The sequence below is a fragment of the Triturus cristatus genome, chromosome 10, assembly GCF_964204655.1.
Source record: "Triturus cristatus chromosome 10, aTriCri1.1, whole genome shotgun sequence".
NCBI lineage: Eukaryota > Metazoa > Chordata > Amphibia > Caudata > Salamandridae > Triturus > Triturus cristatus.
The window spans coordinates 842,499,475-842,522,752 of record NC_140593.1 but is presented as its reverse complement, the minus strand read 5'-3'; the positions used below and the strand labels follow the sequence as shown (position 1 = coordinate 842,522,752).

The window sequence follows — 23,278 nt, the reverse complement described above, 5'->3', positions numbered from 1 at the left end:
TCATGTTAATCGCAGCTTGTGAAGGGGCTGCAATTAACATGAATACTTAAATAAAAACACAGAATCTTCCCCGCAGCCTCGCTTTACTAATAAAAGAATACAGCAAAATAACAGTTCAGGGTAATTCAAAAGCACACGTGCAAGAAACAAAAGTACAGCAAGTGGCCAACACTTACCTCCGCTCCCGAGTGTTCACTGCAAAGTGGTCACTTCCGCCGCCATCCTCCACAATATGTAAATGCCCGTTTTTCGCACTGCGCGTCTTTTAAAAGCGACGGTGGCGCGAATAATCTCGCAGGATGTGCCGTCACTGCGCGCTCGGGGGTAGAGAAGTGCGCGCGCACGCGGGCACGCGCCTTATTAGGAACAGTGCTCGGGACTAGACCTAGTCTAGAAGGTGTAGAGTTGCTGGGACCCCAATGAACCACTCAAGGTGAGTGAGTAGGGACCCCACGGAGGACGGGTGCAGAGTGAGAACACGACTGCGTCCTCCGTGCAATTCAATGGGAAAGTAGCGGTTGGAAAATTAGAGATGAAGGACCCACCCAGCAGACAACTCTTGGAACTTAAGAGTTTGAAGAGCCACCCCACCCATGGATACTTTTGTACCAGAGTTACCTATCCCAGTGGAGCCGGGTGCATAGGCACGAAGTGGCGTCGGAAAACCTTGTCGTTCTCTATGGATGTCGACAAAGAAATGCTGCTGCTGGAAGTATGAAAAGTGTCAGGTGGAATCCAAATGTGGATTCTAGATGAGAAGAACCTGAAAGCAGAGGGGACAGAGTTTGGGTCACTTTGGAGTGACCAGGGGCTCGGAGACAAATGCCCACCGATGTCGGGTGCTTCAGGTGTGTCGATGGTGATCTTGACTCTTCAGCTGTGTGGACCAGGAGATGTCTTGGATGATCAGGAGCTGGATACAAGCTGTGCCACGGAGTACGTTGAGTGCTGAGGGGTCGGTGTCCGGTGGGATAACCAACAAGCCTTGGCAGCAGCAAGTAACACAGATGTCAAGTTCGGTGTCCATTTTGCCCAGCAAGGACAAGGAGACTCACCACAGCAAGGGGAGTCAGGGCAGGCCTGGAGCAACCAGGTGAACCCAAAGAAAGCAAAGTTGACCCTCAAGTTGACCCACAGGCTGAAGGCACAGGAGTTGCGAGGGGACCTCAGGCGGTTTCAAAGGATTCCAGCTAGCAGGGCACAGAGTGTGAGGATGCCAGAGTCCTTCTCAGAAAAGATGCGCTGGAGTCAGGGCTACAAATGGCCCAATGCACAGAATTGTTGCATTGCAACAAGTATGTGTAGCTGCAAATGGATGCGGTGCACAGGGGTACGGGTATACAGTCCCCACAAGGGATATCTACCTCAAACTCAGTAAGAGGGCAGCTCAAACCTCAAACACGTTCAGAAACCCACCTCCTGTGTTGCTAGAGCCTTCTGACTCCACAGGAGCTCAGGATCAGCAAATCGGTCAGATGCGTTACGGTGCCTGCGTTTGCAGGGGAGTGACTCCTTCACCACAAGGGAGATTCTTCTGTTGCCTTGGAGGTCCACAGGGTCCAGCACAGAGCCTGTATGCATCACGGACAGTGGCAAGAATGGGTATGGCAAGGGAAGACAAAGTCGAGCCCAAGGGAGGTCCAGTGAAGTTCAGCGTGTCCAGACGGTTGAAATTTAGTGGTATCATCTGGTAGAATCTTGTCCACGTAAAATCTAATGTCCTGTAGCCAGGTAACCCATTTTTATACCCACGGGAAAGGGTTGGACAGAGTCTAGGGACCCTCCTATGGTAGGGACAGGACTGGGGGGTGGCTACTCCTATGTCCTTTGTCCAGTTTCACGCCAGGGCAGGAGCAATTGACTCCCAGGACTGGTTTGAGCTGGACTATGCACAGGGACACCAAATATGCCTCAAAGCTAGACTTTCTGGTACTGAGACAGTGCACCCACCCAGCCCCAATACATTAAATCCTGTCTGGGAGGTGGTCAAACCTCCCCGTGACAGGATACCTATTGTGCTGCCTTCCTCTGCTCGAGCTTGGCTCAGCAGCAGGAGGGCAGATTTGTGCCTGTGTGCGGCAGCATCCATTTTGTGCTGTAAGGCTCGAGAAAGTTGGTACCGGTAGACTTAGGTACCCCCAGAACCTTGGATCTGAGGGGAGGAATCATACCTCCCACACCAGTTACTGGTGTGGAGGTATGATTTCAAAGTGTTTGACACCAAACACGACATACTTCGTTGCAGTCGTTTTCGAGATAGCAATTACCGCGAGGTTATAATGCACCTCTACCTATATGTTTGGTAGTATCAAGTACAGCCCGGGAGAATGCTCTCCGAAGACTACAGAGGGGCCCTGCTCATGCAGGAGCACCCTCTCACATAAAACCCAGCACCCTGCCTTCAGGATTGTTAAGGCCTGCTATAGGGGTTACTTATAAGGTTTTAAGTGTAGGGATAGATATATAGATATAGAGAACCTATTTCTCTGGTAAGTGGTGCAAGCACCAGCTTACACAGGCTGCAGTAGCAGACCTGAGGTTCCATTTTGCATGGCCTCTCATGGGTAGCATAATACATGTTTCAGCCTAGGGGAGGCCTCTTTGGTACCTATGCCCTGGGTACATGGGTATCATATACTAGGCCTGGGCAAAAATTTCGTTCCGTTCGCGGAAATCGCGATAATTTGACATTTTTGCGTTCCGCGGAGAGCGCGAAAATGTCAAAAATTCCGGTTTCCGCAGCTTGGCGATAATTTGTTTCTTGCTCGCGCTGTAAAATGATACATTCTCGCGCGCGCGCGATCGCCTTACCTGAATCCCTGCGTTCGCCGACAAGTTTTCTTGATCCGGTCGCGTTCTCCATGAGATGTTGTATTGTTTTTAGCCATTTGCGCTGTCTCGCGACAGTTCGCGCCCGCAGTGACGTCATGCGTTGCGCGATCACGTCTTTCTTCTCGCGATCATGCACCGCGAGAACAACTCAAAACAAGATGGCCGCGCCCGCAAGCAACCACATGGGTAAGTTGGCGACCCGCAACCATGCAGAAAATCTCGCGAACATGCCGGAAAAAAACTTCCGCATCTTTGCGATATTTCTGCTTGTTTGCGATAATTTTAAACATTCTCGCGATAATTTGCGAAGGTTAATTCCGCAAATTCCGCCCACCCCTATCATATACTAGGGACTGATAAGGGTACCCCAGCATCCAATCTGGAGTCGTACCAAAGTACATACATATCAATTTAAGGGAGAAAGCAGATAGGCTGGGGTCCTGAATAGCAGGATCCCAGCCAAACTAGTCAAAACAGTGGGTGCAAAAATCAAAAAGTGGGGGTAACCATAAGAAGCAGATCCTACTTTCCTACAGGCCGTCAACAACCAGCTATCAAAATTAATCGAAGCTAACAACATCCTGGACATCTCCCAATCTGAATTCCACAGCAACCACAGCACCAATACTGCCCTACTTGACACCAGCGAGGACATCTGGGCCCTCCTCGACCAGGGCGAATGGCAGACCTTATTCTCCTGGACCTCTCAGCTGCCTTTGACACCATCTCCTACTATACACTAGCCACCAGACTCCACGACGCCGGCATCCGCGGCAAAGCCCTCGACTGTATAGTCTCATTCTTCACCAGCAGAACTCAGCAGGTCAGACTTCCTCCCTACCCCTCGGAACTGACAGAGACCAACTGAGGCGTGCCCCAAGGCTCCTACCTCAGTCCCACCCTCTTCAATGTCTACATGGCCCCCTTGCAACCATCACTAATGCAAAAACAACAGTTGATGGAAAGAATGCAGAACAATGTCATACATTCACCCCAGTACAGAGATCTGGGCCTAAATCCATCGTTTTTTTGCTCACCATGCCGTTCCAGTTTTAACCCAGCCATATGCAAATCAGTCTTGACCCTGTGCCTCATGGGTACAGTCCAGCACGAACTGCCAAGCCAGGTCCTCCCTGGACTGGAAACAAGCATCCTAGGACCGGTTTTGGGGTTTCACCCCTCTTCAGCCGGGATAGCTTGATTCCAGTGGCATGGAGAGCACGGGACCCACGTCTGGGCATACCCTTCCCACTCGGGGAGACAAATGAAAAAACAACAGTTGATGGACAGAATGCAGAACAATGTCATACATTCACCCCAGTACAGAGATCTGGGCCTAAATCTATCGTTTTTTTGCTCACCATGCCGTTCCAGTTTGAACCCAGCCATATGCCAATCAGTCTTGACCCTGGGCCTCATGGGTACAGTCCAGCCCAAACTGTCAAGCCAGGTCCTCCCTGGACTGGAAACAAGCATCCTAGGACCGGTTTCGGGGTTTCACCCCTCTTTAGCCAGGATAGCTTGATTCCAGTGGCATGGAGAGCACGGGACCCACGTCTGGGCATACCCTTCCCACTCGGGGTGACAAATGCAAAAACAACAGTTGATGGACAGAATGCAGAACAATGTCATACATTCACCCCAGTACAGAGATCTGGGCCTAAATCCATCGTTTTTTTGCTCACAATGCCGTTCCAGTTTGAACCCAGCCATATGCAAATCAGTCTTGACCCTGTGCCTCATGGGTACAGTCCAGCCCAAACTGCCAAGCCAGGTCCTCCCTGGACTGGAAACAAGCATCCTAGGACCGGTTTCGGGGTTTCACCCCTCTTCAGCCAGGATAGCTTGATTCCAGTGGCATGGAGAGCACGGGACCCACGTCTGGGCATACCCTTCCCACTCGGGGTGACAAATGCAAAAACAACAGTTGATGGACAGAATGCAGAACAATGTCATACATTCACCCCAGTACAGAGATCTGGGCCTAAATCCATCGTTTTTTTGCTCACCATGCCGTTCCAGTTTGAACCCAGCCATATGCAAATCAGTCTTGACCCTGTGCCTCATGGGTACAGTCCAGCCCGAACTGCCAAGCCAGGACCTCCCTGGACTGGAAACAAGCATCCTAGGACCGGTTTCGGGGTTTCACCCCTCTTCAGCCAGGATAACATGATTCCAGTGGCATGGAGAGCACAGAACCCACGTCTGGGCATGCCATTCCCACTCGGGGTGACAAATGCAAAAACAACAGTTGATGGACAGAATGCAGAACAAAGTCATACATTCACCCCAGTACAGAGATCTGGGCCTAAATCCATAGTTTTTTTGCTCACCATGCCGTTCCAGTTTGAACCCAGCCATATGCAAATCAGTCTTGACCCTGTGCCTCATGGGTACAGTCCAGCCCGAACTGCCAAGCCAGGTCCTCCCTGGACTGGAAACAAGCATCCTAGGACCGGTTTCGGGGTTTCACCCCTCTTCAGCCAGGATAGCTTGATTCCAGTGGCATGGAGAGGAAGGGACCTACGTCTGGGCATACCCTTCCCACTCGGGGTGACAAATGCAAAAACAACAGTTGATGGACAGAATGCAAAACAATGTCATACATTCACCCCAGTACAGAGATCTGGGCCTAAATCCATAGTTTTTTTGCTCACCATGCCGTTCCAGTTTGAACCCAGCCATATGCAAATCAGTCTTGACCCTGTGCCTCATGGATACAGTCCAGCCCGAACTGCCAAGCCAGGTCCTCCCTGGACTGGAAACAAGCATCCTAGAACCGGTTTCGGGTTTCACCCCTCTTCAGCCAGGATAGCTTGATTCCAGTGGCATGGACAGCACGGGACCCACGTCTGGGCATACCCTTCCCACTCGGGGTGACAAATGCAAAAACAACAGTTGATGGACAGAATGCAGAATAATGTCATACATTCACCCCAGTACAGAGATCTGGGCCTAAATCCATCGTTTTTTTGCTCACCATGCCGTTCCAGTTTGAACCCAGCCATATGCAAATCAGTCTTGACCCTGTGCCTCATGGGTACAGTCCAGCCCGAACTGCCAAGCCAGGTCCTCCCTGGACTGGAAACAAGCATCCTACGACAGGTTTCGGGGTTTCACCCCTCTTCAGCCAGGATAGCTTGATTCCAGTGGCATGGAGAGCACGGGACCCACGTCTGGGCATTCCCTTCCCTCTCGGGGTGACAAATGCAAAAACAACAGTTGATAGACAGAATGCAGAACAATGTCATACATTCACCCCTGTACAGAGATCTGGGCCTAAATCCATCGTTTTTGTGCTCACCATGCCGTTCCAGTTTGAACCCAGCCATATGCAAATCAGTCTTGACCCTGTGCCTCATGAGTACAGTCCAACCCAAACTGCCAAGGCAGGTCCTCCCTGGACTGGAAACAAGCATCCTAGGACCGGTTTCGGGGTTTCACCCTTCTTCAGCCAGGATAGCTTGATTCCAGTGGCATGGAGAGCACGGGACCCACGACTGGGCATACCCTTCCCACTCGGAGTGACAAATGAAAAAACAACAGTTGATGGACAGAATGCAGAACAATGTCATACATTCACCCCAGTACAGAGATCTGGCCCTAAATCCATCGTTTTTTTGCTCACCATGCTGTTCCAGTGTGAACCCAGCCATATGCAAATCAGTCTTGACCCTGTGCCTCATGGGTACAGTCCAGCCCGAACTGCCAAGCCAGGTCCTCCCTGGACTGGAAACAAACATCCTAGGACCGGTTTCGGGGTTTCGGGGTTTCACCCCACTTCAGCCAGGATAGCTTGATTCCAGTGGCATGGAGAGCACGGGACCCTCGTCTGGGCATACCCTTCCCACTCGGGGTGACAAATGCAAAAACAACAGTTGATGGACAGAATGCAGAACAATGTCATACATTCACCCCAGTAACGAGATCTGGGCCTAAATCCATAGTTTTTTTGCTCACCATGCCGTTCCAGTTTGAACCCAGCCATATGCAAATCAGTCCGGGGAAGACATGGCTTGGCAGTTCTGGCTGGACTGTTCCCATGAGGTAGTACCCACAACAAAGAAAAGGGGGGAGAAGGTACAAACCCTACCTCATCCTCCTCAAGAAGTACGTAAACACACACTAAGAAGTAGAGCGAAAAAAACAGCCTATATATGTTTCGCAATTGCAAAGGGTTCAAGAGAGCACACACACTTTGTAAAAACTGCCCTCACCCACAACAAGTTGTGGCATGCTTCATCATAGGGCTGCTACTAACGCCTCTGCGCAAACCCAACGCTAGAGGCGGAGCAATAGGGAGGGGTAAACAATGCAACAATGATACAAACAAACGGAAGAAGCAGGATCCTGAAGTGCAGAAGTAGTGAATCTTAAAACTGGCTCAGGGATATCTCTATAATAATTTTATTTATGGATTCCCTAGTCAGGATTAAAAAGGTATATAAAAGAATATATACCTAATGGATAGTGGTGGAATGAGTAAATTAAGTGCTCACCACCCCTCCATTCTGCATAGCGGTCAACATGTTTCTGCCGGTTCAAAGCTTAGTCTCCGGCATTCCTCAGGACAAGATGGATCCCTATGCCCTTTTTCCAAACCCCTCTCACTACCCACTTCAGTGGGTTATACTCCTCCTGTAAGTCTGGAGTCTTTTCGTACCTTTACTCTTTCAATAGGAGCTGAAAGGTAAAAGACAAAACAATAACAACAATTGTTTTCACATCAAATAAAAAGACAGAATTATTAAATGTGTGCTCTCAATCAATCCAAAACAGTTGCAAACCACCCAATTGGTGTGACCAGAATCTTACTAACGTAGTGCGAAATCCACCATCATAAGTCAGTGGGCAGTCAATGGCCCTCCTAATGGTATCTCCAAATGACATAATCTGTGATTCATATCCATTTAAGCTAAAAAATATATTTACTTCACAAAAGAAACCACCTGCTGAGTAAAAAGGGAAGAGACACACTCCAACACTACAACATGATAAAGAGGACATAGAGGCGTTACTTCCCATATCATAATTATAAATTTTAAATTCATGTGCACTCATTCTGTGTCGTGCGATGTCCAGCCTTACCCACTTCTTACCAGAGTTTATTATGCAAATCGCTAGAAATGGCACTGGAGTAGAGAGCGACCCTCTGTAGTCACACACTGTAGGAGGGAAATCACAAGATGTACAATTCTTAGTTTGTTTTCACTCCAAGCGATATGCACCCTACTGAGTCGATATTCTCCCTCAGTGTTATAGCCATAAATATTTGGGTATGTACTACACGTATTATATCCTGCCCATATTCAAAGGCACACACCAATTTCACCATCTGCACCACCCGTTAACATAAGGAGGCTGTGAGAAATATTTTCAAGAGAAAAGCGGAGTAACCAAATCGCCCCCAAGAAGGGAAGTATCCTTCAGTCGTCAATCTTCTCTACTAAGAAAATCTTGCGAGTGGATGTAACTCAATACTCTACTCCCCCCACTGTCTGGCCAAATACCCCTTACTTCATCAAGAGTGGTACGCCGCCTGCGAAATCCGTCTCTCCTGGTGCCGTGTAGGTACCGCAGGCTTCCATAACCCTTGTCTTATCTCTTCCGCTCTCTCATCACGTGATGCGTGCGAGTGACGAAGCACGCATCACGTGAAAACAATTGTTGTTATTGTTTTGTCTTTTACCTTTCAGTTCCTATTGAAAGAGAAAAGGTATGAAAAGACTCCAGACTTACAGGTGGAGTATAACTCACTGAAGTGGGTAGTGAGAGCGGTTTGGAAAAAGGGCATAGGGATCCAACTTGTCCTGAGGAATGCCGGAGACTAAGCTTTGAACCGGCAGAAACATGTTGACCACTATGCAGAATGGAGGGGTGGTGAGCACTTAATTTACTCATTCCACCACTATCCATTAGGTATATATTCTTTTATATACCTTTTTAATCCTGACTAGGAATCCATAAATACAATTATTATAGAGATATCCCTGAGCCAGTTTTAAGATTCACTACTTCTGCACTTCAGGATCCTGCTTTTTCCGTTTGTTTGTATCATTGTTGTATTGTTTACCCCTCCCTATTGTTGTATTGTTTACCCCTCCCTATTGCTCCGCCTCTAGCGTTGGATTTGCGCAGAGGCGTTAATAATAATAATAAATCATCTTTATTTGGTTATGCATAAACAGTTATAACCATAAAAGAACATACCAAAATACATATCATTCACAGAATTACATACAAATATTTAAAGTAGCAGGGAATATTTCAGCCAAGATTTGTTCTATGGTTATAAATACATTTTAAAAACGTGGCCACAGTTTTTGTGATCAATGTAGTATTAAGAAATTGTAGGTGCAGCATAGCAGGACGACATCTTCTAAAACCAAGAGTTCTTAGCAGAGGAATCAACCATAAAGTGCGGTGTTCGGCATAAAACTTACAAAACAGGACGGTATGCATTGTTGTTTGTTCTGAAATTTCATCACATGGGCATACCACTGAGGCCTCTTTCCAGGAGTTACGTTTGGGAAAGGCCACGAGTTTATGAAAAATATTCAATCTGAAGCGTGTCAACAGGAGACGCTCGAATCTGGACTCCACATATGTCAGGTATGGCTCAATATTCAGAGTGGTTGTAACAATCAAGGAGTGTAGAACAGAAGGCTTTCTTATCTCCTTGGTTAGCCGCAGTTCTTCCAGATGCGAGAGAGCTCTGATTTTTAGCTCTTTTTTAGAGATCTCAGACATAGATTCAGGATTATCATAATATTTGGGACAACCTAAATCAGTAAAAAATCTTTTTATAAATGATAGCCACTCGATTTTACCCACGTGCTCCAAAGACATTACGTCTGCTACAATCGCCTTTGTGACTAGATTTCTTGATGACAACCAAATACGGCGCCACAGTAGAAGGGGTTGGATTTTTGCCAAGTCCTCGATGTGGGCCATGCCTAATTCAGCATGGCATGAGAAAGTGGACACACGTTTCGGAGTCATCAAAAGAAATCTCATGAAAATATTCTCTGCGACTTGCAGTGTATATGTGTTTTTATGGCCCCATAAACCTGCCCCATAAAGTGCGGTCGAGTGACACTTCGCTACATAAATACGAAGTAATTCTGCGGGAGGTCTTTTCCCCAGTTTTTGGGAGAATTTTATAAGGGCCATAATAGCTCGCAGGAGGTGATGTTTTCTAGCGTCAATTGCAGCTTTCCAATTGAGCTTCTCATCGAACATGACTCCAAGATACGGGTATTGAGTAGTAAACTCCAACCTCTCTTTATCTAGGAAAATTGACTTTCCCCGTTTCCTATCTTTCCCTGCCACCATCACATAAGTTTTTTTAATGTTTATTTTGAGGTCCAAGTTACCCATAAACTTAGAGTATCTATCTAGCGATTTCTGCAACTCACGCGGAGTGCGCGCTATAATTACTGCGTCATCCGCGTAGAGAAGCGCTGGGATGAGGCGATCTTTAATTCGGGGGAGGTCCTGAGCCCCTTGCAACATCTCCACCTCCAAACCATTGGTGTAGAGAGAGAAGAGAAAGGGGGCCAGGACACAGCCCTGCCTCACCCCACGTTCCACCCCAAAGGACTCGGATACCCCGCCCTGGACTCCAAAACGGACCCTGGACGAGGCATTTGAGTATAGTGCTCGAAGGAAATTTACCAGGGCTAAATCAATGCCTATAGCAGTAAGAACAGACCATAGCTTTGAATGGGAGACACAGTCAAATGCCGCAGAGAGGTCGACATATGCCATGTAAAGTTTGCCTTCTTTTGCTGTTACATATTTTCCCACCAATAAGCTTAAGTTAAGTGCCTGTTCTATTGTGCCAAAGCCCTCCCGAAAGCCAAACTGTAAGTCAGATAATATGTTATAATCTTCCGCCCACTCTTGAAGTCGCTGCAGCACCACCCTCCCCAATACTTTACCGAGAGAGTCCAACAATGATATTGGCCGATAGCACGACACATCGTTTCTATTCCCCTTTTTAAAAACCGGAATCATAATCGATTGAGACCACGTATCAAGTAGACCACATCGCATAGTGGCATCAAAGACCACCTTTAGAATTGGGGCCCAGAGATCAAGTTTAAATTTGAAAAAATCAATCAGTACTCCATCTGGGCCGGGGGCTTTCCCACTTTTGCTTGCCTGCACAGCTTTTATAATTTCCTGGAGATCAAAATTTAGGGCAATCGGGATTAACGTTTCTTGGGGGGTGTCGTTTTCTTCCTCTAATGAATCAGCAACTTGTGTTTTCCTAAATACTTTGGAAAAATGATTTGCCCATGTTGGGCCATCAATTGCTACCTCAATTGTTGGTTGATCATAACTATCTGTCAGGAAAGGAGTCTTCACTACCCTCCAGAACAGTGCCCCGTTTCTAGATAATGAGCTTTCTTGTAGCTGGTCCCATAAAGATTGTTTTATTTTCTGCTTCCTTGTTTTGCAGGCTAAACGGTATAACCTCCTTAGCCTGCGGATCTCGTCTTGATCTCTTACAGGATTTGTCAGGGCGCATTTTAGGAGTTTATTGGCTGCAGTGCATTCGTGATTAAACCATCCTTTTTTCTGGCCTGTTTTCCCTTTGTTCGAACGTGTTAGTAGGTTTTTAGCTACCTCCAAGATAATACCAAAATTGTACAACAATTCTTCTTGACTGATGTCACTATCTAAACATTTCACAATGGCGGGATATGCTGCTCGAATCACCTTCGTGGTTATAGCTTCCGGATCTATCTTCCCCCACCCTATGGTGAAACCATTCAGTTTTGTGAGATGGATATTATTCTGGGCAAGGGCAGTCATCAAGGAATATGGTTTAAATTTTCCCTTTTCGGTGATCAGATTAAAAACCAAGGCTGCGTGGTCACTTAGTGTGTTAATTATTAATCTGAAGTTCTGGGCTCTACTTTCCAAATTTGTTGAGATCAGGAAATAGTCAATCGTTGTTGCCCAACCCCTGCCCAGATAAGTGGCCTGCAGCTGATCCGATGAAATATCAAGTTTATTTAGAATCACTAAACCCAGTTCCGACAGTATTTCATTCAAGAGGTCTCCTATCTTAGTGTGGCTAAAATGGATCACCTGATTATCTGTTTCTTCAGCTACCCCACATATACTACTGTTTTTCACACACCACAAGGGTGGAGGTTGAAATCCCCACCCCAAACAATGCTTGGGACGTCCGGCCCTTGGACTTTGCTTGTTAAGTTAGAAAGTTTGTTACGTAAAGACCCAAGCAATTCTAGGCTCTCACACTCCAAGAGGTTATCATAGGAATTTACCAAATATATTACCCCTTTCCTCGTGAAGGAGAGTTTCAATAATTGGTAATTGGTGTGTAGTCTAAGGCTGGCTACTTTTAGTCCAGGAATAGTGTTTTTTATGTATACCGTCAAGCCCCCCTTTGCCCTTCCGCGCGGACCTGCAGTTGCCGCTGAAAAATATGTTTTGCAGCCCATCAAATGTAGTTCATTGACGGACCACGTCTCTTGCAAACAGATTACTTGGTAGTCTTGGACAAAGTCTATTAGGGTCCCGTCTGTTATTTTGGAACCTAGACCTGCAATGTTCCATGACATAATCTGTACTATATTGTCAGCGTTTCTTATATCTGGGCTATCATTCGTGTGGGTTGCTTTCGTAACTGGGAAGTTGTCTAGATCTCTGTGCAGTATGCCCCCCTGCTGTTTAATTAGTTTACTAGGAGTATTCCTCGTTGTGTTGGTATCAGAGCTTCTAAGCAATGGGGAATTAGATGCTAAGTGAAGAGGACCAAATTCTGTCATGTGAGGCGCTATGTTTTTTGCTTGATCAGTGTTACTCCTAGGAGTATGGTTTAGTGCTGGGGCGTTTTGTAGTTGAACTGCTACTGTACTGAGTCAATCTACATCTTCCAGACCATAAAGAACTGCATAAGGATTGGAGGTGGGGATGTTAAATCTCTGGTTTGGCTGGGGGTGATTATTCCAATATGCCTGATTTGGGGGCTGAAAAGACTGAAAATTGTTAATCGGTATCCTGCTTAACGGAAACCTATTTGACGGCTGGAAGCGTGAAGAAAGGTTACGAGCAGCCGGGTAGGAGAGACGGTTATCTACTTCCCTCCAATTCGGATGAAAATCGTTTATACCAAAAGGTTTAGGACGAGAAATCAATTCTCTAGGATAGAAGTAGTTAACAAAATGCGTGGTAATCGTATCCTCCCCCCTGGATTCAAACCAATCGCCTATACACCTGACCGCTCTATGATCTCTAAAATTTATGATTATAGCGTCCCCCTTCTTATCTTTTGGTCTCGTGCCTACCCAGCAAGTACGTCTGACCATCAGGATTTCTCCGTTTATATGAGCTGGGAGGGGTCTATTCTGATTCAGCCAATAGATGGTTTTGTTTTTCAATGCGTAGAAATCCTCCCTTACCCCCTCCGATAATTCGGGAACCCCTGTCATGATAATCGTATATGGAGCGGATTCTGGGGGTAAATCCACTCTATTGTTTGCTGAGATACATTGTAGCTGATGTACCCATTCACCCTTCTCATGATCCTCAGTGTCCTTTTTTCTCCTATGTTCTAATCCCAGAGAATTAGTTATATTTTTACTTTTTTGTTCTTCTGTGATTACTATGGGATCAGATTTAGGATTGTTGGCCACTTTTTTTATCCATTACTGCTTCTTTACTGGTTATCTCGTGATGGATACTACCCACCTCTGTGGTGTTTATAGATAATAATTCCACACACTTTTCCCCTTGCTCGGTGCACGATGTCATCGGATTGTCACTGGTCGAGGGTCGCGTCACCTCTAAAGGGGAAGAGGGGGCTTGATCATTGACACTACTTTTAGCCTTAATATTTAGCAGATCTGATATTGCTAGATTATTCTTTGCCATTTGAGAGCTTAGATCATCTAGATGCAGGCTTATTAATCTAGTTCTTTCTAAGAGGGGCAATAAAAGAGATTTAACCATAGTCTCGATTTTTCCGAGTAAATCGGACATCATAGCCTGGCTAAGAAGCGAACCTGAAGCATTAGAGTTTAAAGGGAGGGTGAGTGGTGCCGGGGAATCTATGTGAATCGGATTTTGAGTTAAAGGTTGAACCTTCTTCTTTTTGACTATGAGTGTCCCTCGTCTCTTTCTTACTAAGCGTCTTTTAACCACAGGGGGGGAGGAAATAACTAAATTCGGGGATACTGATAGTCCCGACAAAGTTGGGCTACTAGTGATCTCAGGGATAGAAATCAGGGGGGGAGTATTGACCAAAGTCGCTTCTTCACTCGTTCCATGCATCATGCGGGGGCCAGGAATTATAGTACCCATGATCGGCGCCTCTGGCGAGACAACTTTACCAATTTTGCCCAGTGAAGAGCGTTTACCTGCTAACAAATCTAAGGATAAGCGCTTTTCTGTGTCCGCTATTTCCTTCTCCAGCACTGTCGATACGCGCTTGAAGAATTGGTCAATAGTACCGGACACAGATCCTTTGGGGGTATTGACTGTTAAGATTCGTGATTTATCAGCGTTTGAGGCCATGTTAATGCTCTAGCAGGAAACAACAGGGGTATAATTACAGCAAATGACCTGAAATAGCCTAATGTTACGTCTACAGCATGAAAGGATTTAAGACAATACCACTGTAAATAGTCTCACCATTAAATGTAGAATGTTAGAGTGGGGGCCCGGCCCATCCTCAGTCGTCCTCGGACGGCCTCAGACGGCCCGCCCTTAGCCCGGGCTTCACCCCGGACTTCGCCCCGCACGCGTCCCGCTTACGCGAGGCTCGGTGGGAACTATAAGGACAGTGAAGGGGGCGGAAGGAGTGGCCGGGGGAGGAGCGGGAAGAGGAGCCAGGTGCAGGTCGTCAGCAGTCTCGATTGCACCCTGGTCCTCGCAGTCCCGTAGAGAAGAGATGAGTAGTAAATGAAATTAAAAGCCCCGGGCCAGTTCTGTCGCAAATCAGCGTGTTGTCCTCAGCGATGTCCTTGTTGGCAATAAAGGGCTGTGTCCATCCACTTTGCCTGCGTAAGTTCCTGAGCCTACGAGCGGCACCCGCGAAGCGGGGGCCGCGAGGCTTGATGTAGTGGCCGGGGGAGGAGCGGGAAGAGGAGCCAGGTGCAGGTCGTCAGCAGTCTCGATTGCACCCTGGTCCTCGCAGTCCCGTAGAGAAGAGATGAGTAGTAAATGAAATTAAAAGCCCCGGGCCAGTTCTGTCGCAAATCAGCGTGTTGTCCTCAGCGATGTCCTTGTTGGCAATAAAGGGCTGTGTCCATCCACTTTGCCTGCGTAAGTTCCTGAGCCTACGAGCGGCACCCCAGAGGCGTTAGTAGCAGCCCTATGATGAAGAATGCCACAACTTGTTGTGGGTGAGGGCAGTTTTTACAAAGTGTGTGTGCTCTCTTGAACCCTTTGCAACTGCCAAACATATATAGGCCGTTTTTTTCACTCTACCTCTTAGTTACGTTCTGTTCCCATGAGGCACAGGGTCAAGACTGATTTGCATATGGCCATGTCTGAACTGGGGTGGCGTGGTGAGCAAAATAACGTTGGATTAAACCCAGATCTGTGACTAGGGGTGAATGTTTTGCCAATGTGCAACATTCCGTCCATCATCTTGTGTGTTTTGCTGTGTGCCCTATGTGGGAAGGGTATGCCCAGACGTGGGTCCCGTGCTCACTACGCCACTGGAGTCAAGCTATCCTGGCTGAAGAGGGATGAAACCCCGAAACCGGTCCTAGGATGCTTGATTCCGGTCCAGGGAAGATATGGCTTGGCAGTTTGGGCTGGACTGTTCCCATGAGGCACAGGGTCAAGACTGATTTGCATATGGCCATGTCTGAACTGGGGTGGCGTGGTGAGCAAAATAACGATGGATTAAACCCTGATCTGTGACTGGGGGTGAATGTTTTGCCAATGTGCAACATTCCGTCCATCATCTTGTGTGTTTTGCCCCTTGCAACCATCGCCAGGAACCATAAGCACAAATTTGTCTCCTATGCTGGTGACACCCTGCTTATCTTCTCCCTCACCAATTAACCCAACATCACCAAACACAACTTCCAAGTAGGTATGAAAGCCCTTGCCACCTGGATGAATAACAGCTGCCTGAAACTCAACTCCAAGAAAACAAAAGTCCTCATCCTTGGCTCCACATCTTTCACTTTTGAAGATTCCTGGTGGGCCCCCACCCTCGGAAATCCCCCACCCCGATAGACCACGCACGAAACATTGGCATAATGCTAGACTCATCGCTCACTATGAACCAATAGATCAATGCTGTATACTAAATCTACTTTAACACCCCCTGCATGCTTTGAAAGACGTTCAGATGGATCCCATCTGAATCCAGGAAAACTGTCACACATGCTCTTATCAGCAGCGGACTGGACTATGGCAACACTCTCTATGACGGAATCAACAAGAAACTCCGTCGCAAACTCCAGACCGTCCAGATCCCCGCAGCTACACTGATCCTCTACATCCCCCGTCACAGTCACATCACCCAACATCTCCTTGATCTGTACTGACTTCCAGTCAAAAGAAGAATAACCTTCAAACTCCCCACCCACACATACAAGGCCCTTCACAACTCTGGACCAATATACCTTAACAATCGTCTCTTCTTCCACGCACCCAAAAGACACCTCAGATCAGCCAACCTCTCTCTCACCATTGTCCCATGCATCTAAAATACCAGAACGGGAGGAAAGTCCTTCTCCTACCTCGAAGACATGGCCTGGAACGACCTCCCCTCCACCTCCGGCACGCTCCCACACTGCCAGAGTTCAGGCAGGATCTCAAGACCTGGCTCTTCGGATTACACCAGCACTCCACGGAGCCCACCTGCATTCCCCCAGCACCTTGAGACCCTCACGGGTGAGTAGTTGCGTTATACCAACACTGATTGATTGATTGATTGATTGATTGAGATACAGACTGCTTTCTTGGTCAGATTACCACTGTGGCTACTTCCTCGAGAGAGAGTGAGGAAGCTTTGGGGGAACAATATCAGTACAGGAGATTATAATGGCCATCAAAGAGATGGTAACAGGTAAAACCCCGGGTCCTGATGGCTTACCTGCAGAATTTTATGCAGCATTTACGAAGACCCTAGCTCTGGACCTAGAAACTCTCTATGCCGACTCCCTGAAACTGGGTGCTCTCCCTGAACCTACTAGAGATGCAGTTGTGATCACTCTCCCCAAGACCAAGACCCAGGGATTCAAGACCATGGTGTTTCACCCAATCTCCATGTTAAACATGAATTTCAAAATCCTTAGTAAGGTATTGGCCCTTAGGCTACTCCCTCACATTCCCACATTAATCCATAGTGACCAGAATGGCTTTATCCCAACCTGCAATACTTCCTTGAAACTTAAAAGGTTGTACCATGTTTTATATCATAAATTAAAAAAAACATTCATATCCATATGCACTGCTGATATCAGTTGATCTCGAAAAAGCTTTTGATAAAGTACGATGGGATTTTCTGTTTGAGGATCATGCTGCAGTAGGGTCTGGGGGAATGCTGTGTTAAGTGGGTCAAGTTGCTTTATACTACCCCGACTGCCTGAGTTAAAATGGGCACTACTATCTCCCCGCATTATAAGGTGCACAGAGGCACCTGGCAGGGTTGCCCTCTGTTCCCTCTTTTGTTCGCCCTGACCATTGAACCACTGGCGGGGCTCTTTCAGCTGAATGGTAAGGGCACCACAATAGAAATTGAGGGACGAAAATATATTATTTCTCTTTACGCCGATGACATCCTCCTTTTTTCTAAAAAATGGTCCCACAGGCTCTGCAGCAACTGTGGGTCTTTTGGAGGAGTTCAGGAGAATCTTGGGCCTTCAAGTTAATAAAGCCAAGACCCATGTGTTTCCCGTGTTCCCAGATGTTCAGAAACCATTAAATCTTCCTCCAGATCTGCTGTGGCCACCTTCTTCATTTCGCCATTTGGGTATCCAGATCTTCCGTTTTCTGGACGATCTAAGGGAGGGTAATTTGGGGAAACCCCTCTAATCCCTTAAATCTTGTGTCCCCTTCTGGCGCACTCTTGAGTTGCCAATCATGGCTTAGATCTCAGTGTCTAAAATAGCCATGCTTACAAGACTGCTCTATTTCTTTATCAACCTTCTGTGGAGCTACTGATCTCTTGATTAAAGGCAGCTGGATACCTTGCTGCATAAATTGATATGGGTTGGTAGGTGACACAGGATGTCCGTGGGGATTCTCTGGCACCGCCCTGCCGAAGGAGGCCTGGGTGCCCCAGATTTTGAACTGTACTTTTTGATCGCAGCTTCATCACATGGTGGCTGGATGGAGCTCACCAGGAGAAATTGGGAATGGTGAGACAGTCTGCTTACCTAGGGGCTTAACTGGCAAAAAATTACTTTGCGGGGCAGTGGTGATTCCGCATCCGGGAGTAGTGCTGACAGCATTTTTAAAATGCTGGAGACGCTGCATGCTAAGAACTGCTGGGACACCCTTATACACACTAGCATTACCACTGGTTGCTCTACCGCACAGTGAGCCCATTTCCTTTCTCTCAGCCGGTACATTGTAGGCCTGGACAGATTGTGAGCTGATGACAGTGGGAGATTGTTACCGACAGGGTGCATTAATATTGCTGGAGGACCTGGTGACCCATAACGAACTACTCCCAGGACAAATCCTTATATACGAGGCACTGCCTCGGACATTCCAGGACCGGTGGGTCAGAGGTAGAGATGAACCCATGACTCATGCACTGTTGCAGTTAATGGTTTCCCTGGGTACCGCAAGACATTTGGTGGCATGTCTCTCCCACTCTCACTCTCTCTTAGAGATGGCCTGTAGACCCCTGACTGTGCTGAGGAGACAATGGGATGGTATGCTAGAACAAGATATTACCGAGTTAGATTGGTGTAAGATAATGCCTTACTTTGAAACAGTATCCAGAAATATGAAGGTGAAATATACCCAATTCAATTATATTCACATGACATATTTTACCCCACACAGAATCCAGGTAGTTTACACGGGAAAATTGTGCCTTTTCCCGAGGTGCAGCCATTTGGATTCAGATTTTGTCCATATGCCCTGGTGGTGCCCCCTTTTGGGGTGCCATGACTGATGCCCTCCCTTCTTTGCTCCTTGGCAGTCTGTATACTGGGTTTGATCCTGAAACCACACACATGAAAAGTGGGCACTGGATTTGTAGATATGGCCTTAGCATTGGCCAAGCGATGAATATTGATGGCCTGGAAATCAGTCGCTGCTCCAAAGTTGGGGCTTGGAAAGTGAATGTGACCCAGTTTGGGAGGGTGGAGGAGAGGGTACTGATCAGGGAGGATACTAAAGGGGTACAGAGACACCGAAAAGCAGGGCTATGGACAGAGTTTCTGAAGGTTTCAGAGCACCCAGAGGATCAGCTGGGAGAGGAAGCCAAGGACCAAACTGGGTTGACCTGTAGTGGAGAAGCAACCCTCTCTGGGGGACCCGCCTGAGGAAGAGGGCATGCACTGAGGTTAGGGACACCTCAGCTGGTGTTACCATGTCTCTCTTATGCTGCAGATGGGTTTTCACTGGAACCTCCACCCCTTGCATTGTAGCGGGAGCCTGGTTCCTATTGCAGAGATTCCCCACCGGCGGCCCGGAGAGGCTGTCTGGCCAATCAACCCCCCCCCCCCCCCCCCACAATTGTATTTATGAATCAGCTTTAGCTGCAATGACACTTGAAAGCGATCACTTACCTGCATTGACGAGCCTGTGCTTTTCTGTTCCTCTTCTTCTTACTGTTATACTACTGGTCATTTATTAGACGTCACATTTATCCTTCTGTCCTTACCTTTATTAATCGCCCCTATATCACACAGAAAAATTAGACCGGAGAATAGCGAAATTACGAGCAACATGCTATTAGTAGATGGAACTTTGTATTGCTGACCACTGCCTTGCTTGCTATGTAACATCCTGACCTTGTGTTATTCTGTTTGGCGTTACTATTTTGTCAACCCTCCTGTGTTTATTATAAATGGAAATAAACAGATGTTTTAAATAAACATACAATTACATATACATCACTACACAGTCACAAAAGGTGTCTCGACTCCACCCTCCAACCCCATGATGTAATCACAGACAGAGCATCATATGACTGTATAAACAATACTCAAACAATCAACTACTCTTACAGAACACGACAGCATCAATATGTTAAAAAACAAAATAAATAACTGACGCTGTACTGTTTAAAAATACTGTGACAAAAACAATAGATCCGAAGCAACTCATTACGCAAAAAAAGTGTTCATATCTCAATTTGTCAATCACATCGGTTAATGTCAACAGCTGCATAATTGGATGCTGCCATTAGATTATGTCATTTAATCTCTCACGACTGATGTCATATGTGACATAAACAGTGCACGATAGCGCGCAAGTTATGGTTAGTTCATTGGTTTTTAGATTTAGTTTTGTAATCACAACACATAACTTAGCAACTCAAAAAAGCTACTAAAAGTGGCTATAGTTTTTTTGTGTGATTTCATATGGTTTTGAAAGCATACATTAAGGTTTTTTGATCAGAGCTAAGCATAATCTCATTTTAACCTTTGCATTTCTCACTAAACGTTATGGGGCATATTATCAAGGGGCAGCAATAAAATTATCGCCGCTTTAGCGTCCGTTTTCGGGTGAAAAGCGGCAATAATTTTATCGCATTATCATCAAGGACACGCTAGAGCGTGAGTCCATGCCTCAGCGCCCGTTTTCTAAACGCCCAGCATCGCAACGCTAATTATATGCAAAGGAGGCGTGCCTGACAAAACTACACAGGAGAAAATCGCAAACCGGGCTTCGCCATATTCACAACAATGCCCCGGCCGCCGTAGCGATACACAAAATCACGCTAACTGCCCATTAACGCTGGATTTTAACGTCTGCTAAAATCCAGACTTGGACATACTTTGAATGGGAGGTGGATTCTTGGGTTAAGACCACAGGGTCGTATCAGCAAGGTTTTCGCTGTTTCTAGGTGAACATCGCTGGATTTCCAGCGATGTTCGCCCTTTTTTCCCGCCATCACTGGAATTCTTATTGCAAATGCGCTGAGCGTTGTTAATACAGTGCTAGGTTGGCGATAAGTTCCAGCGATAGGCAGCGATAAAAAAAAACGCGCTAAGTGCGGTCAGCGAAAATTATCGCTGACTCTCGTTAATATGCCCCTCAGTGTTTTATCATATGCTACATCTATCTGCTCCTTGCACTAACCTCATATTTACATCCAACTCCCACCGAGCACAGACTGAGGCGGGTTGTTCACTCAACTTTCAAAAGAAGCACTTACATTGTTCGAAGCTAACGTCCAGGTGTATAGGTTTGTCTTATGTATAAATTCCATATTTAGAATTGTCAAACTCTTACTGGCTTCTAAATTGGGAACCTGAATGGTACTGAATGGTCATTTAGAAGTGGTGTGTTGTGGGTGTCCCTTCTAAATTACAATTTGGTAATTCACAAATAATTGAAAAGTTACTGACTCGCAAGTTTGGGGTAGTAACCTATTCGTAAAAGGGAAGACGAGGGTTTCTTTGGAACCCATGTCACTTTGGAACCACTGCCAGCTTTTATTGAAACTTAAAAAAATTAACAATTTTGCATTAAAAAAGTATGTTTGCTTTAGTTTAAATTAATCAGAAGCATGGTAGTCTGCTGAGCCTTCAGGTCACCATCCCTTCAATTGGAGCCAGTGGAAATGAGATGCAAATTAGTGCCACCCTAATGAATATTAATGACCTAGATCTGAATGAGATACACTCCAAGGGGCATATTTACAATAACTGGTGCATCTCTGCATATCAGCAGGGATGCGCCAGTTATTGTGCGTCACAGCTCCACCACCATTGATGCACCGCATTTACAATCATGACGCACCATGGGACAAAAACGGCACAGATGCGTGACGCATCTGTGCCGTAAAAGTGGAGCATTGCTGGAGTTGCGTCGCAAGCGCGACGCAGCTCCAGCAATCCTCTGGGGGCCCTATCTTGTTAATGCTGCGTCAATCCTTAGGCCTGCTTCAGGCAGGTGCAGGGTTTTGACGCAGCATGGGCCTAAAAGTGACTGAGTGAAATCTTGTAGATTTCACTCAGCCACCTTTAGGAGGCGTTCCTGCGCCGGAATGCCCCCCCCCCCCTGCGCAGGAACACCTACATGTGGCACAGGGCTTTACAACGTGACGCATCTCCCAGATGCGTCACGTTGTAAGTATCCAGCACCATGCCGCAGGATTTGCGCCGCCCCTGCGTCACAAAAGTGACGCAACGGCGGCGTACATGAGGCGCAAGGGGCTTGTAAATCTGCCCCCAATTCTTTAATAGTGAATATATTCGTTTGCGAAATAAATTTCTCTTCACAAAATGGGACCCCTTTGTGACTTCTTTTTGGGACCAGAACAATAATGCCTCTAGACCTATAAAATTATATGACCCTTAAAACTGTTTGCTTATCATAACATTTTTTAATTTGTTTATGTACTTATATTGTGGTGTTTACTTTTCTTTCTTTCTGTTCTAATTACACTTACTTCCATTTTTATTGTCTTCACAGATGGATGCCTCTGCCACATGACGAGTATTGCTGCTGGGGCCCTTGCAGCGTTCCTCAATTTGTGAACACAGATTGCCAGAGCAAAATATCTCAATGATATTTATTTACAGCAAGTCGATAATATGTTTTCAGCATAATGTTTAGAACCACATAAGAAAATAAATCATGCAATCCTGATTTTGTGCAAAGATGTATTCTTATACAAAGCACCTCATAATAAGCGGTAGAGTGGTATGTTTCGACTAAGGCATGTCCTTTTCTCACTAATAACATGGTTCAGCATCCAGAACACACATGTAATAAGAAATTATACTATTCGCCTCTAATAACTTATAAAACACGAGACATTTTAATCTACCTATGAATGCTCCTCACATAATTTCTCATTACAGTGAGGATTGTTAGTTCACAAAAAATCTCGGGGCAGAGTTACAGGAAACTGATGCATCTGTATAGATGCGTCAATTTCCCTGCGCCGGCGTGAGGAACCCTTGCACCACCATAGATGCGCCGTATTTTAAATACTGCGCACTATGGCGCAAGGAGTCAAGCAGGTGTAAGGTTTTGATGCAGTGGCCTCCTAAAAGTTAAGCAGTGAAATCTTGTAGATTTCACTGTATCACTTTTACGAGGCTTTCCTGTGTGGGAATGCCTACCCTGCGTACATTATACCTGATGCAGGTATAATGTCACGCAGGGCTTTACAACATGACGCATCTCCCTAGATGCGTCATGTTGTAAATTTGCTGCATTTGTTACGCTGTTGTTGCATCACAAAAGTGACGCAACGTCAGAGCAAAAGTGTTGCAAGGGGCTTGTAAAGCTGCCCCATCATTTTTAG

The 23,278-nt window shown here is 46.4% G+C and overlaps 1 protein-coding gene across 1 annotated transcript in view; it reads left to right on the top strand.

Moving 5' to 3' along the window:
* LOC146790122 (UPF0764 protein C16orf89 homolog) overlaps positions 1–22,613 on the top strand; it is a 575,747-nt gene extending 553,134 nt beyond the window's left edge. Inside the window, exon 8 of the mRNA XM_085630170.1 lies at positions 22,438–22,613. Within this exon, the coding sequence (XP_085486296.1) occupies positions 22,438–22,502 (65 nt within the window). The 3' untranslated portion in view covers positions 22,503–22,613. The remainder of the gene's footprint in view (positions 1–22,437) is intronic.
* The last annotated feature ends 665 nt before the right edge of the window (positions 22,614–23,278 follow it).